Below are 16310 nucleotides of genomic sequence, written 5' to 3'. Positions count from 1 at the left end.
ACTCTCTCTTATGTTTGGAATCTCATATTTTTGTCATTCAAACTAATTACTAAGGTTTTATTGGATAATATTGCAAAATCGAAAGTGGGTAGTTTTTTTTTCTCCTTTAAATAGAATTTTAATCATATTCAAGGATTGTATTGTAGCTCTTTACTTATTGTATTCAAGGATTAATGAGAAATTATAAAAGCATAGGGAAAAAAAAAAACAAAAGTAATTAATCAAATAGAATGGAAATCTTGCTAATTCTTGGAATTTAAAGGCTAATGCTAAAAGCCCACAGGTTCAAGACTTCAAGTGAGTAACAAACATCTCTGTGGGTAGATGGAAGGGGATACTGACTTCTCAACATCTACCCAGATGTGAATGGGATATAATTAATTAAGTTAAAAGGTCTTGTCAATCTTGTATAGATGCTACTTCATTTTATTTTAAAATTATTTAATTATATAATAATATAAAACTATGTATCCAAATTATATATAAAAATATATAGATATAATTTTATTGTTTAAATTAATATTATTACACGTTAAGTATGCATTATTAGATGAAATAGAATTTATTTAGTTCTTTTTTTTTTAATGTATTTATAATTTCCAACATTTTATTTCTTGTAAATGTGAGCACTGGATTGGGCCTCTGTTAGTGATAGTCTGGGCTTTGAGGGTGGTTTGGGCCTAAAAAAACTAGAAACCCAATGTGGTCTTGATGCACCCACATTTATCTACTGACTACACCCATTTCTTAAAGAAACTAAGTTAGTAATATCCCCACATTTTTTTTTTTTGGGACAAATTTAGTTTCATCCAAAAAAGATAACTCTTATACAATTATTTAATTTTAAACAATGGATATTATTTCAATATTTTGTTTTATTTCAAATATTTGTTTATTTGATGAAAACATATTACTAAAACTATGAAGAAAGTAATAAATAGGGTGAATTTCATGAAAAGAATAAGTTCCAAATTGAAATTAGACAAAATAACTATTAAAAAAACTAATTAGACCTAAAAAATATTTTAGATTTAAAGATAATTATTTAAAAATTTAATTAGACTTATGTATGAAAAATGAAAGATTTTAAAAAATTATATTATTTTTAATATATTATTTATTAAATGATAATTTTATCTTTAGAATTAATTAAATTTATTAATTTTAATTATTTATAAATGAAAATTTAGATTTTTAATTATTAATATGTATGAGTTGGATTCAATAAACTTTGGGTTGTGTGGAAATACGTCTTTTGCCCTTAGCCGAGCCTAATTTTTAGCCATGTAAGAGAATCGTTAACATAAATTTTGTATAGATTCAGATTTGACATTTCTTAATCTTGAACTACATTGCATCAAATTATATGAAAACCATAAATAGATACAAAAATAAACTCCATTATTGTTATTCTCGATCTCATCATGTTAATTTCTATCTCAGAAACCTCACCACCACACCCAATCCGAAATTTCATATTTCCATGGCCCCAAATGCTGCTACTCCACTCTCAACTATACATGCTTTTGTGCAGTTATGTGCAAGAGAAAGAGCACTTTTGCAAGGCAAAACTTGTCATGCTAAGATTATCATTGTTGGGCTTGACGCAGATTCTTTGACTTCAAACATGCTTATCAATTTTTATGCCAAGTGTGGCCCTATTGATCAAGCCCGCAAGGTGTTTGATTTAATGCCGGAGAGAACTGTCGTTTCTTGGAATACAATTCTTGGAGCGTATACCAAGAATGGACGAGACCAAGAAGCTCTTTCTCTTTTTGTGAGTATGCATAGAGAAGGGAAAACCCCGTTTACTGAATTTACTGTTTCGAGTGTTCTCTGCGCTTGCGCAGCGAAATGTGATGTGTTTGAGTGTAGACAGTTGCATTGTTTTGCTGTTAAAACGGCTATGGAATCGAATGTGTTCGTGGGAACCGCGTTGCTTGATGTGTACGCAAAGTGTGGTTTGTTAAGGGATGCAAGTCGGCTTTTTGAGCTTATGCCGGAGAGAAATGATGTTACTTGGAGTTCTATGGTGGCTGGTTTTGTGCAAAATCAGCTTTATGAGGAGGCTTTAATGTTGTTTCGTGAAGCGCAAGTAATTGGGTTGGAACAGAATCAGTTTACTATTTCTTCTGTAATCTGTGCTTGTGCCAATTTGGCAGCTTTGATTGAAGGGAAACAAGTACATGCTGTTTTGTGTAAAACTGGGTTTGTTTCAAATTTGTTTGTATCTTCCTCTCTTATAGATATGTATTCTAAGTGCGGTAGTGTTTCAGATGCTTATAATGTGTTTTCAGGTATTGAAGAGAAAAATGTTGTTATGTGGAACGCGATGATTTCTGGGTTTGCTAGACATGCACTTTCTATGGAGGCAATGATTTTATTTGAGAAATTGCAGCAGGTTGGTCTTTGCCCGAATGAATTTACCTACATTTCTGTTTTATCTGCATGTAGTCATATTGGTTTGGTTGAAAAGGGGAAGAGCTATTTCGATCTTATGGTGAAGCAGCACAATGTTTCACCCAATGTCCTTCACTATTCATGCATGGTTGATATTCTTGGTCGAGCAGGGCTGATTCATGAGGCCCATGATCTGATTGAGAAGATGCCATATGATGCTACTGCTGCAATGTGGGGATCGCTTTTGGCATCTTGTAGGAATTATGGGAATCTTGAAATGGCTGAGATTGCAGCTAAACATTTGTTTGAAATGGAACCTGAAAATGCAGGAAACCATGTGTTGTTATCAAATGTATATGCTGCAAAGAGTAGGTGGGGGGAAGTTGTGAGAGCAAGGAAACTTCTTAAAGACAGTGAGGCGAAAAAAGAGAGGGGTAAGAGCTGGATTGAAGTCAAGGATAAAGTTCATGCATTTATGGTTGGAGAGAGCAACCACCCTAAAATCAATGAGATTTACTTGAAGTTGGAGAAATTGTTGGAAGATTTGAAGGATTTAGGCTACAACCCTGAGACTGAACATGACCTTCACGACGTGGAAGATAGCAGAAAGCAGGAACTTCTGAGGCACCACAGTGAGAAGTTAGCTCTTACATTCGGACTAATGTGCTTATGCCCTGGTGCCCCGATCAGGATTATAAAGAACCTCAGAATTTGTGGTGATTGCCATTCTTTTATGAAGTTTGCATCAAGCATTACAGGGAGGGAAATTATTGTTAGGGATACAAATAGGTTTCATCATTTTAGACAGGGAAGTTGTTCTTGTAGGGAGTTCTGGTGAATTTCGAGTTTACTGCACTGACCGCCATTGAAATATTGCTTTACAATTCTAACAGTGTATTCTTTTGTACTCATCCTCACAAGTTATTTATGAAGTGTGGAATTTGAAAGGTTATTGAAAGAGTTCTATGAAATGCCTTGATGTTTATTAACAGTAATCACCAGTCATATTTATATGAAAATTCAAGAGAGTGCTAACACAGTTACACAACTAAGTATTTATGAATTGGTGGGTTGATTCTATATTTATATGTCCAGTTAGAACATTAAAACTTAGATGTAAAAATAAAAGGAATTACATTTTTTAACAGGTCCAACTTAAGATCTTTGTCTAGCTAAATTTTGATTAGACCGAAGTGAGGATTATATACATTTCTGCAACTACTTGAATATATTATTTTCACGTAATTGAAGATGTGCACGGCCTTTTTAAACTTAAATACTTACTTTTAGAACAATTGACAGGACTAGACACTATTTATTTCCAAGGCATGATGGATTATATTAGAGTTAGCCTGAAATAGCCCAATAATTTCCTTGAATTATGACATGAAGTTTTTTGTTTTCTTTTATGATTAAACTTCTTAATTACATCCAAAAAATTATATATCGTAAATTTTTAAATTAAAATTCTCTTTATTTTTTAAAATAAAAGGAAAAGAAATACGGTAGCAATTACATTGTCTTGAATTTTTAGCCATGGGAAACTAGGTAAGAGAAGAGAACAGATAGGCTGAGAAGATTAAGGATGCTTATGAAACAAATTAACCCATATTTAGATAGAATTTTGCATTTACAAAAACTGTAAGTGAGACTCATTAACACCACTCAAGTATTATAAGGAAATGATTTTTCAGCCCCATTATTTTTCTCATTAATCCTCATCTTCAAGTTTAAATGAGGACATAATTGTAATAAAAAAAATTTCTTTTTCCATACTTTTATTTCAAAACATTGCAATTATTAAAATTAAAAGTAACTATAAATTAAAAAACAATTAACCGTATATAACAAATTTCTTGGATTGGATGAGAATTCATTTAAAACTTTCATGTAATAGATAACGCTTATACAGGCCCAGCCCAAATTCAATTGGGTACGTCGATCCAGTCTGAGCAACGCTGGATTAGTTTTTAAATCTTAAGCTAAAATTTAACTTTATCCACGTGGCAACTGATCAATGGTAGACTTCATGTATAGTCCAAAGACCCGTGTACACTTGATCATCAAAAATGCCCTACTCAACTCATCTTTATATCTTCTGTCTCATGTCTGGGTTAACTTTAGGTGCCGCAAACTCTCGCCATTTCGGGCTACTCTGCTTCATCTTCTCTATATTGCTTAAAGGTAAGTTCATAGGAGTTGGGTTTTGTGTTTAATTGTTATTCGGAGCTTCGGATAATGGAAATCTGAGATCCAGTGTTAGGGGATTGTACTTTTTTGCGTTTTTATACAGTTTCTCATCAACCAAACAAGAGGATGATAGTGTGATTTTTTACTCTTTACTTGAATGTGTGAGATGTAGGGAATTATGAGAATATATTTTTTGGCTTTAAATGTATTTTTGTTTTAATGTTATTTGATTCATTGATTTGCGATTGGGTTGTTTCTGTTCTTGTGGATTGAAAATCACTAGCATCTATGGCTGTGGAAGGCTGTTAAAAGTTAGAAATTCGTCTCCTGGACGTTGAAGATGTTGTTGCTTTGTTTCTGTTTTCGGATCTTTCTAGGCATCTTGTTTACTTTTTTTTAAAATTAATTTTTAGTGATACAGAAAACTGAACTGGTGAACATGTGGATAAGCCTATTTGATTTTTTAAAATTAAGTTAGGGACTCCAATTTAGTCAATAGGTTTTATAATCCTATTTGATTAAGGATTCCAAGTAAGATTATTTATTTTCAATTCTATACCTATCCCTCAGATTTTTTTTTTCTTTATTTTCTTTATTTTTTTTAAATTCCAATTCCTACTATTATTAAGTAGACTTATTATTTGAATCCTTTTCCTATCGGGAATCCTAGACTTTATCCTATATAAGTGTTTGTTGTAATTCAGTACTATTCTTTCAAAATTCATCACAATTTTTAGAGTTTTCTCTCTATTTCACATTGGAGTTTCTTTGTAGAAGCTAATTGATTTTCTTCAAAGGCTTAGTCTTTGACAAGTTGTGTGTTGGTAAGTAATAAATTATAACTTAGTACAGTTGTTTAGGTTGTTTATCAAAACTAGTTTATAATCTGTAATCTCCTGATTTCTTTCCTTATAACATGTTTTTCTTGTCCTTTAAACTGGGCTTAAGTGTCTTTCTTTTCAATTTATTGTTTATATAATCCAAAATCTCCTGGTTCAGTTTTTTCTATGATTTGTGTTGCTTTTTCCTTGCCATCTTGCTGTATGAAGAACACCTTCTGACTCTTTGCAGGAACAGCCAAATCTTGGAGATGGGTCGTGTTCGCACCAAGACTGTGAAGAAGTCCTCTCGCCAGGTGATTGAGAGGTATTACTCTCGGATGACCTTGGACTTCCACACCAACAAGAAGATCTTGGAGGAGGTTGCCATCATCCCTTCAAAAAGGCTTCGTAACAAAATTGCTGGGTTCTCCACCCATCTGATGAAGAGGATTCAAAAAGGTCCAGTTCGGGGCATCTCATTGAAACTCCAAGAAGAGGAGCGTGAGCGCAGAATGGACTTTGTCCCTGATGAGTCAGCCATTAAGACCGATGAAATCAAGGTTGACAAGGAAACCCTAGAGATGCTTTCTACTCTTGGCTTGTCAGACATGGCTGGACTTGTTGAAGTTGAGCCACAATCTATGATTCCTCCTCCAGTCTTTGGTCGGCCTGCTGGAGGACCTGGTAGGAGATTCTAAGATAATTGAAAGTTTTGTGGATCATTCAAGAACGAGAAGCTAGATGTTTGTTTAATTAGCACTTATGTCTGTTTAGTTAGCATATATGTTTGTTATGGATGACTTCATGACTAGTTTTGCTCATGTTCTGAAGTTGGAAATTAATTTAGCTTGAATTTGGCAATGACACTTGATCTGTTGGATTTTTCTTCACGGCTTTTACCTTTTCCGAATCAATTGCAACACAATCTTCTTATATTTGTAAGGAAAAGTGATCAAGCTCACAATATCAAATCAGAGTATTTACCAAAATGTATTATATTTTTAAAATTTTTTTAATAATGATATAGGTACTAAACCTACTCTCATTAGGGTTGGATTCGAATTGAATCAAATTTGAGCTTGTTTGAGCTCGAGTTCGGTTTGATTTACATATAGTTGAACTTGAGTCCAAGCTTGTTGAACTTGTGAAAGTCAAGTTCGAATTTGGTTCGACTCATTTTTTGTTATTAAAACAATGTCGTTTTAATATATATTGGTCAAAACGACATTGTTTTGTATAAAAAATTTTAATTAAAAATTTTGGTGAGTAGCTTGAACTCGATCGAGCTTGTATAAGGTTGGCTTGTTTCGGATTTATTCGAACCGAGTTTGAGCTCAAACTCAAACAGGCTCGGTTTGAGTTCAGCCCTACTTGTCATTATACATACAAGAAATAAATCAGGAAACATCAAATAGATATCAAATCAATGAATGAATTATAAAATACAAAAAGTTGCTCTGAATATGATCCCTATATTTTCGAAAAAAATGGGCCAAACTCTGTTTTGTTAGCTGTGTTTTGGTCTTCTGAAGTCCAATTTTACCCACAGTTACTTTATCTATAAATACATAAAATTTTCAAAAATTAAATCTAAAATACAACAATAATGGATAACATTTTCTCACTCTCCACCTCACGCTTCCCTCTCACCACCTCCAGCCACCCCACCACTACCATACCCACCACTTCCCTCTCTTTCTCCCTCAAACCGCCTCCTCCACCGCCACCGTCGACGCCTCCCGAGCCACCCCATAGCTCTTCCAATCTCCGCCGTCCTAAACCTCTCAACCCAACCCTGAAGAATAAAATATCATCTAATCCCCTCAAAAACCTCATAGATCCTACTCAGGTCCCTGTCAATAATCCCCTTTCTCTCTCTGCCAAACTCCGCCTCTCCAGCAAACTCTCCCTGCCTCCACCACCTCTTCCACTTCCGCCGCCCTCATTTCAGGAAACCCAAGTGGAAAAAAACGAAATTTCAGATGAAGAGAATGAACACTGTTCTACAGAAACAGAGCTTCGGCAGAAAGGAAAGATTTTTGTGGGAAATTTACCGAACTGGATCAAAAAATCCGAATTCACGGAGTTCTTCAGACAGTTTGGGCCGATAAAAAATGTCATTTTGATAAAAGGGTATAATGAGTTTGAGAAAAATATGGGATTTGGGTTTGTGATTTATGATGGTCCGGTGGCTGAGAAATCGGCTTTGAAGGCGGTGGAATTCGATGGGGTCGAGTTTCATGGGAGAGTATTGACAGTGAAGCTGGATGATGGAAAAAGATTGAAGTTGAAGAAAGAGCAGAGGGTGAGGTGGGTGGAGGGTGTTGATGAAGAGGAGTTTAGCTCTAAGTGGCATAAGGAGAGGGATAAGGACAGGAGGGAGTTTCGAAAGACCGTGGAGACCCATCCGGAGAATTGGCAGGCCGTTGTTAGTGCTTTCGAGAAGATTAAGAAGGTATAGCTAGTGTATTGAGTTTGTTTTAGGAATTTCGAAGACTAAGATATCGGCATTCATTTCATGATCTTTTTTGTTTTGTTTTAGGTTGAAATCATGGTAAAACACTCTTTCTATGCTTTTTTGTTTATTTATTGTTATAGACCATTGTGTTAATAGTTAGTATATTGAACTGAATTTTACAGTGAAAAGAGATAATTGTTTTTGTTTGCGGGTATTGAAAACATTATAGTTTATAAGTCTGTTGATTTTTTTAATTACATGTACTAAAAGTGTTATGACTGGAGAGTTTTCTGTTTCTTCCATTCCTTTTCCTTGTGTATTTACGTTTAAGTTTGACAACTTCCTTTGGTGGAGAACATAACAGATGGTTTATTATTTGTGTGTGAAATATTGAGTTTCTAGTAAAAAATAATGTTAATATATTTGTCAAACATGTTGACTTATTTTGCTGTTTCTCTTTCGTTTTACAAGCCTTCAAGAAAAGAGTTCGGTTTGATGGTGAACTATTATGCAAGACGAGGGGACATGCATCGTGCACGCCAAACTTTTGAGAGCATGAGAGCAAGGGGGATAGAACCAACCTCACATGTGTATACAAAGTAATAACTTTAAAATTGTGATGAATCGTACCTTACACATGATTTAATATATGAATCAACTAAGATTTTAGTTTCTTCTGCAATATAGCTCATTTCTTTTGTTAGAGCCCGTTAAATAGAAACCTTTTTTTTTTGAAAAATGTCTTAAACGCAAAGTTTTCATTACTGGTTGATGCGTTTGATTTTCTTAAAATGACTTAAGGACAGGTTGCATTTATGTTAGAAATATGATTAGGTTCCATCAGTGTGGAAATTGTAGTGGACTAGTGAGGTGATTATGTGTTAGCATAATGTCTAGATGCCTTCTATTTTTTGTCTTGTTATTTGCATTTCTTTTTGGAATTAATCTCAAAACTGGTACGCCATTTTTAGATCTAATTAAATCTCACTTGAGTTTACATACTGGCTTTCTCACAGTGTCTAGAGGATATGTGCAGTGAATTGTCCTTCTTCAAAATTTAAAGTAGTTTATTTCATGCAGCCTTATTCACGCTTATGCAGTTGGTAGAGACATGGAAGAAGCATTATTATGTGTTAGGAAAATGAAGGAAGAGGGCATTGAAATGAGTTTGGTGACTTATAGTATAATTGTGGGGGGATTTGCTAAAATTGGCAACGCAGAGTAAGCAATTCATATAATTTCCTTCCTTTGCGTTTTCTTTTCAAATCTTTTAAATTATATTTTAAGAGTGCGCTGATTGCTTGATTTATGATCTGCTAATGTGCCTTGATTTGTATCATGTAGTTTTTGCACCAGTTGTAACTGCACTAGGCTCTTTATTTATCTTTGCTTACAAGTTTTGTCTTAGTTTTGTTAGTGATTATAAAGAAAATTTGCATCTTTACAATCTAATACTATCTTGTCTTGCTGTGGAAGAGCTGCAGATCACTGGTTTGAGGAGGCCAAAGAGAGACACTCGACTTTGAACGCAATAATTTATGGGAATATTATATATGCTCACTGGTGAGTATCAAGTATTAGTTTTAACAATCATATTTTCTACTCTTTTACATGTCCTAATCTTATAATGTCAATGCTGTAAGTAAATAAGCTAAGATGAGGAAATTACTAGCTTTAGATTTCGTAGGTTATTGTAGTTTTAGTACTATCATTTCTGGATTGTATAATATTGTGTTGACATTATTTTGTGCCCAGTGCTTTCCTTTTGCCAGCCAAATGATTGTAACACAAAATGTATGGAGGAGCATTTGGATTAATAGACGAAAATTCTTTTGCTTTAAATCTGAAAAGAACAGATAGTATTTTAATTTTTATTGTACATGCCAATTGGATTAATAGATTGATTTATGCAATGAGATGGATATGTAATTTTTACTTTCTACATGACTTGTTCTTCTCTGCGTTTACATTCACCCACAGTCAAACTAACAATATGGACAAAGCTGAAGCCTTAGTGAGGAAGATGGAAGAAGAAGGTATAGATGCTCCTATTGATATATATCACACTATGATGGATGGTTATACAATGATTGGGAATGAGGAGAAATGTCTGGTTGTGTTTAATAGACTCAAGGTAAAGGCTCATCTGTGGATGTAATTTTCCTCTAGGTGATTTATACACTTCTGATATATTTAACAAGTGTTCAACCTGATAATGCTTTTTCCTTTTTGAGGATTTCCATCTGCTTTAGTGATACTGGAATATTGTAAATTGTTCTTCTTCTTTGTTCTGCATCATCATCATCATCTTTTTCTTCTTCATCTTCTTTTCATAATCTATTGATCTGATTTAACCTGAAAGGACCAAGTCAAGGAAGATTTTAAATTCAGAGTTCGCTTCAATTGTTCTTGTCACTAATCTACATTTCTATACTACCAAGCAATCTGTTCAGAGTGTCCCGCCTAGATTAAGCTAGTATATGATTATGATATGTCTACTCATACTGTTGTTGGCCCTTTGCTTACTAGGATGAATTAGTGGTTGTAATTGTTCAACATGATGCAGGTCAAAGTTGTTATAACGCTTCTGCTTCATCACCCTACTACTAAACAGTTTTTCATTCCATGTTGGACAGTGAAACAAGTGGCTGGATTAAATGGTTTTGTAATAGATGGTGCTTACAAAATTTTTCATGGTTAAAAAGTCATGAACAAATTTCATCATCCAGGATGTTGATATATATTTTCCATGGAAAATGTAAGAATATTTGCTGATAGTCAAAATGAGAGCTGAGAATTCATTTATAGTTGTTTTTACAAGCAATTACAACCTAAGTTGACTGAAAAGTAAGTTTTATTGACTCTAATCATGCAAGTACACAATAGCATAAATGAGAGGAGAAAAGGGACTAAAATGTGTGTAATTACTTGAGTTGAAGTAGCATCATTGCAATAGCTGAATATCTAGCTCTCATATCTATTATTTTATTATCTTGCCACCATTCGAATTTTTATTACATAAATTATATGATTATGTTATGGATACCAACTAGTTTTGTAATTTTGCTGTAGGAATGTGGATTTACACCTTCAGTTATCAGCTATGGATGTCTCATTAATCTTTTCACTAAGGTATGCCTTCCTGATTTGACATGTCAGGTTTCCCTGATCATCAAGAAGGAGCATTTTTCTTCCCATTGTTGCACGGTACCCATGGAATTTCTATGCCACAACTTCAAGTGTTAGTGCTCAGATGATTGCATTGTATTTGTGTTGTGTTTGCTTTTGTTCTGTTGTCTTTTCTACCTCTCTCTCTCTCTCTCGCTCTCGATTGTCCCTTCTCTTTCTCTGTGTTAGGTACCTGTTCAGTCTGTTCAATCTATCCAATCCCATACAACAAACAAGGCAATCGAGCAAGAGAAAAATGTACTGAACTCAACAATATATTGATACTTGTATACTCCAAGGGCACAAATTGCAATCTAACAACCGAACCAAAGAGAAATGGGAAAAAACAAACAATGAAAATAAAAGAAGTCTGGCAATTCAAGGTGCCAATCCTCCGCCAAGGCTGAGGCCTCCGTTTTTTTGTTTCCCCTCAATTCTTCTCTGAATTTCTTTTTCTTCCTTTCCTCTGTTAGTTTATTCTCTTAGTTTCTCTAAATACTGCAAATAGGGCTGGATTCGAACCGAGCCCGAGCTCGGCTCGAACGAGCCCGAAACGAGCCAGCCTTAGTCGAGCTCGGTCGAGCTCAAGCTACTCGCCAAATTTTCTAATTAAAAATTTTGATATAAAACAACGTCGTTTTAATAACGAAAAACGAGCCAAACCGAGTTCGAGCTTGGCTTTCACGAGCTCAGCTATATGTAAACCGAGCCGAGCTTTCGGCTCGAATCCAGCCCTAACTGCAAACATCAGCAGCCACATGGTCCCCACTCTTTAGTGGTCCTGCCCTACAATTTGTGTGTCATTTGTCCTCCAAATTTGTTACGTCTGCGGAAGATGTAGCCATTAGTCCTAACACTTATCTTTAAGTACTGCTTCGGTTTACTTTGGTTGGAACATCTGTAACAACTTCAAAACTGGCTCAGAATTTTATTGCCTTCTTTGTTATTGATCAAATTTTTTGAGTTGATGGTGTCATAGGTCCATGCTGTAATAATGTTCTTGATATACTTTATCTTATTATTGGTGATCATACATTATTTTGAGAAAATTTATGCTGCTCTTTCAGATTGGAAAAGTTTCTAAAGCCTTAGAGGTTAGCAAAAGGATGGTATCTGCTGGCATAAAACATAACATGAAGACCTACTCCATGTTAATCAATGGATTTTTAAACTTAAAAGATTGGGCCAATGCATTTGCGGTTTTTGAGGATGTAGTGAAAGACGGTTTGAAGCCTGATGTAGTGCTGTATAATAACATTATCAGAGCATTTTGTGGGATGGGTAACATGGATCGTGCCATTCAAATTGTCAAGGAAATGCAGAAGGAAAGGCATAGGCCTACCACACGTACATTTATGCCTATTATCCATGGTTTTGCAAGGGCTGGAGAAATGAAAAGAGCCTTAGAGATTTTCGATATGATGAGGAGGAGTGGATGCATTCCTTCTGTACATACATTTAATGCCCTGATTCTTGGCCTTGTTGAGAAGTGTCAGGTACACTCCGATAAATTGATAGTATGGGAGCTTTGTTTTGCTAGATATGAGATTATGTGTATATAAGTCATGATATTCATCACTACCATGAAACATGTCACTAGAGCCAAAACTTCTATAGTTCTTCCTGAAAACTTGGTACTTTTTTGTCTGATTTCTAATGCCTTGTATGCACCCACCCTGTGGAATAAGTACTTCGTTGTATCAGACCTTCTCCTTCTTTGTGGTAGCATATTATTATTGATCATAACTATATCATATGAGCTGCACTGTCACCTGGAACAATGATGGATTCTGATAGATAGCATATTGCCTTCAATGCTGCACTATTTTGTTTGCTGATATGCTCCTAATTGTTACCAATCAGAAATTCTGTATTAAAATGAATTTTTAACTAAGACTCTATCATTTGGCTCTTACTTATTTAGATGTTTGGAGACTTTCCAATTCAAAGTTTTAAATTATTTTTCATAATGTGCACATGCATTATCAGTAGAAAAGGTCTACCTGGGTATTAAATTTAAAAAAAATATTTATCTTTCAGATATCTTTTTCTATAAAATACTCTAATATGCATTATTTTTCATTCATTCCATTCCCACTGGCCTCGAGACTACATCTTAAATAAGTTACTGTTTGACTCTTCCGCTAGACAATTTAATTTATGATAATATCTCTTGCAGATGGAGAAGGCTGTTGAAATATTGGATGAGATGCTGCTGGCCGGCTTAAGTCCTAATGAACATACATATACAACCATCATGCATGGCTATGCGTCGTTGGGTGATACCGGGAAAGCATTTGAGTATTTTACTAAATTAAGAAATGAGGGTCTGGAGATTGATGTCTACACCTATGAAGCACTACTTAAGGCATGCTGCAAAGCAGGCAGGATGCAAAGTGCTTTAGCAGTTACAAAAGAAATGAGTGCTCAACAGATTCCACGAAACACCTTTGTCTATAACATATTAATTGATGGGTATGAATTGTTAATAATCACAGAGTACATAACAATTTAATCAAATTCATCAATTCACTCTCCATTTCATCTCATAACACATATTTTGGTGGATAATAGTATTATGATTAAGCATTATATGTCCAAGTCTATCACATATTTTCCTCAGAAGTTTGGTAGGTTATCTCGTTTGTTTATGGTGCCAGTGTCTTATTTCAATTTTTTTTTTCTGTTTTTCTTTCTTATGTAGATGGGCACGAAGGGGTGATGTCTGGGAAGCTGCTGACCTGATGCAACAAATGAAACAAGAAGGGGTTCAACCCGATATCCATACGTACACATCTTTCATAAATGCATGTTGCAAGGCTGGAGACATGCAGGTATGGTTCTATATTGTGTGGTTGAACGATTTTCTTACTTTCACCATCTAACCATTTTGGATATTTTCCATTATGCAATTCATTGTAATTAGAATGAATTTTCTTTTCAGAGAGCTACAAAAACAGTGGAAGAGATGGAAGTTATTGGAGTCAAGCCAAATCTTAAAACCTACACCACACTAATTAATGGGTGGGCACGTGCATCTCTTCCAGAGAAGGCTTTGAGTTGCTTTGAAGAGATGAAGTTGGCTGGGTTGAAGCCAGACAAGGCAGTTTACCATTGCTTGATGACATCATTGCTGTCCAGGGCGACCTTTGCCGAAGCTTATATTTATTCAGGATTGCTATCCATTTGTAAGGAGATGACAGAATCTGGCTTAACTTTCGACATGGGGACTGCAGTTCACTGGTCCCGGTGTTTGCGCAAGATAGAGATGACAGGTGGAGAGCTTACAGAAGCCTTACAGAAGACATTCCCACCAGATTGGAACCCGCACCATTCTTTTGGTGCAAATTTCAATACTGATTTGGATGATGAGTCTGACATTATTGATGATGACGATGACTTATATTTTGCTGGTGGGAGCGATGAAAATGATCAAAATGATGATGAAGACGAAGACGATTTTAAACAAAGGTTATTGCTTTAACTTGAAGTTACACTCGTCAGCATTGTTAATCTCAAGTTGTCAACATCTTGTTTTTTCATGGCGGTGCCATTGAAGTATCTATTACAGACTCCTGCAGCGTCTTGACTTTTGAAGCTGAGGGTTCACAACATTGAGGTCTTACAGTTTGTGCAAAAGTAGAACTTTTGTGGAGGAGCTACTTAATGAACAGCTCATTGTGGGGGATTTTGTCTAGAATACTAACCCAGATATGGTAGATAAAATATATTTCAATAGGAAAACTCGAGAGGTTTTGCTTTTAGCACCAGCTTCTTATTGTACACCGATCATGTAGATGTCTCAAATTGCGAACTCCCTGAAGGGTTTCCTCGCATTTGATTTGGTTGAAGCTGAAGGAGAACTGTGGCTTGCTTGTTTACTAAAAGACAGGGTGTTCATTCGAGCAAAATTTGTGTTGAAAAACCTATCCCAGTTGATGTATTGCATTTGAATCCGGGAATACCATCAAGTTAGAATGTTTTCTTTTCATCACCCTTATATGCCTATCTTGTATATGGTTGTTGAACATCGATATTGGTTGTTCGGGAAGATACATTTTTCGGTTTTAGGGTAATAGTCGCATATGGAAGAATGAGTTGTGCGACTCCTCGAAAGGCTAATGAGACAATTAACATTATCATCATATTTGATGTTCTAAGTTCATTTGTTGACGACATTTTTTGGTCTTATGGTTATACATATATGGTTCTGCCAACAGTTAATTTGTAAACGTTTTTCATTGGAGTTTTTACCATTATATGTTTGCTTCCAATGTATTCCATTGTATCACCCTTCATTCTCTACTATCGCCTCCGAGCCCAATTAAAACATACCAAAACTAATTTCAAAAATTCAAAAAGATCTCAATTGTGTGGAAACTTTTCAGTTAACCCAAAAGTTCCGACATATTGTTGTTCTGTCAAGTACGGTGCAAAATAGTAATTACCCTTAGGGTCTGTTTAATTAATTGTGAGATTTAAAGATTATCTTAGTAATCTATCTTTTATTACTTTCATTATTTTATTTGGTTTGTAAAGTAATAAAATATTAGAGTAATATTTCATTACTAATGATGATGTGACAGGTAAAATAAAAGGTAATTTAATTATTATATTTATTTTAGATATTAAAAAATTCTTATGGTAATCTAATTATTATTACTTTTTTACCCTTACTTATTAAATTTTAAGACAAAATTACCTTCAATTTTTAATTAAAATAATAAATAATATAAAAAATATTTTTTATCTGTTAATCATTCATATAATAAATAAAAAAATATATTAATATTTTTTTATTATTTCTAACAAAACACAATAATTATTTATACATACCAATTTTATCAAACATAGTAATAAATTTATACCTGCTAATCCTCAATGTAATCTATATTCAAGGTAATATTTAATTTTCGGTAATAAAATATTTCCTATATCAAAGGCCCCTTTAAAGATAAATTATCCATAAACCCCTTGCCGAGCACATAATGTAAAATTTCAATATACCCTCCCGACATCACTCATTCACACATAGAATGTTATTAATATGCCATAAAACCTTGCGAATAATACTATATATATTCATTTTAGGTATACAAATATATATGTACTTATACATATTATTATATGATTAAGTGTTGTTTTATTTTTAATTTAAATCACCTAATCACATGACGCTCTATACAAGTATATATATATGGCCAAATGACTATTTCCCACCCAAGGTTTGAGGTTTTCTCAAGTTTCCACCCTTTAACTATGAAAACACTAAA

The 16310-nt window shown here is 34.3% G+C and overlaps 3 protein-coding genes across 4 annotated transcripts; all 3 read left to right on the top strand.

Moving 5' to 3' along the window:
- Window positions 1-1241: 1241 nt before the first annotated feature.
- LOC123192475 (pentatricopeptide repeat-containing protein At5g04780, mitochondrial) lies at window positions 1242-3352 on the top strand. The gene has a single exon (XM_044605044.1). The coding sequence runs from the start codon at window positions 1367-1369 to the stop codon at window positions 3236-3238; it is 1872 nt and encodes a 623-aa protein (XP_044460979.1). The 5' UTR covers window positions 1242-1366; the 3' UTR covers window positions 3239-3352.
- Window positions 3353-4459: 1107 nt separating this feature from the next.
- On the top strand, window positions 4460-6277 carry LOC123192235 (40S ribosomal protein S17-3). The gene is made up of 2 exons (XM_044604715.1): window positions 4460-4584; window positions 5662-6277. The coding sequence occupies exon 2, from the start codon at window positions 5681-5683 to the stop codon at window positions 6107-6109; it is 429 nt and encodes a 142-aa protein (XP_044460650.1). The 5' UTR covers window positions 4460-4584; window positions 5662-5680; the 3' UTR covers window positions 6110-6277.
- A 721-nt stretch (window positions 6278-6998) lies between these two features.
- LOC123193056 (pentatricopeptide repeat-containing protein At5g04810, chloroplastic) lies at window positions 6999-15182 on the top strand. Of its 2 annotated transcripts, XM_044605827.1 has the most exons (10): window positions 6999-7866; window positions 8341-8468; window positions 8950-9090; window positions 9346-9432; window positions 9850-10003; window positions 10942-11001; window positions 12105-12533; window positions 13217-13512; window positions 13742-13871; window positions 13982-15182. In XM_044605827.1, the coding sequence occupies exons 1-10, from the start codon at window positions 7018-7020 to the stop codon at window positions 14519-14521; spliced, it is 2814 nt and encodes a 937-aa protein (XP_044461762.1). In that variant the 5' UTR covers window positions 6999-7017; the 3' UTR covers window positions 14522-15182. The 2 variants fall into 2 exon arrangements, with proteins under 2 accessions (XP_044461762.1, XP_044461763.1); XM_044605828.1 differs by lacking the exon at window positions 8950-9090.
- The last annotated feature ends 1128 nt before the right edge of the window (window positions 15183-16310 follow it).

Source organism: Mangifera indica, chromosome 12, assembly GCF_011075055.1.
Source record: "Mangifera indica cultivar Alphonso chromosome 12, CATAS_Mindica_2.1, whole genome shotgun sequence".
NCBI lineage: Eukaryota > Viridiplantae > Streptophyta > Magnoliopsida > Sapindales > Anacardiaceae > Mangifera > Mangifera indica.
The sequence above is the reverse complement of the archived record's forward strand: the minus strand, read 5'-3'. Positions and strand labels throughout refer to the sequence as shown.

Excerpts from the sequence above, each read along its gene's own strand:
- LOC123192235 (XM_044604715.1), top strand. The coding sequence starts at position 5,681 with ATGGGTCGTGTTCGCACCAAGACTGTGAAGAAGTCCTCTCGCCAGGTG.
- LOC123192475 (XM_044605044.1), top strand. The coding sequence starts at position 1,367 with ATGAAAACCATAAATAGATACAAAAATAAACTCCATTATTGTTATTCT.
- LOC123193056 (XM_044605827.1), top strand. The coding sequence starts at position 7,018 with ATGGATAACATTTTCTCACTCTCCACCTCACGCTTCCCTCTCACCACC. Across the intron at positions 10,004-10,941 it reads TTGTGTTTAATAGACTCAAG|GAATGTGGATTTACACCTTC; the intron begins GTAAAGGCTCAT and ends ATTTTGCTGTAG. Across the intron at positions 11,002-12,104 it reads TCATTAATCTTTTCACTAAG|ATTGGAAAAGTTTCTAAAGC; the intron begins GTATGCCTTCCT and ends CTGCTCTTTCAG.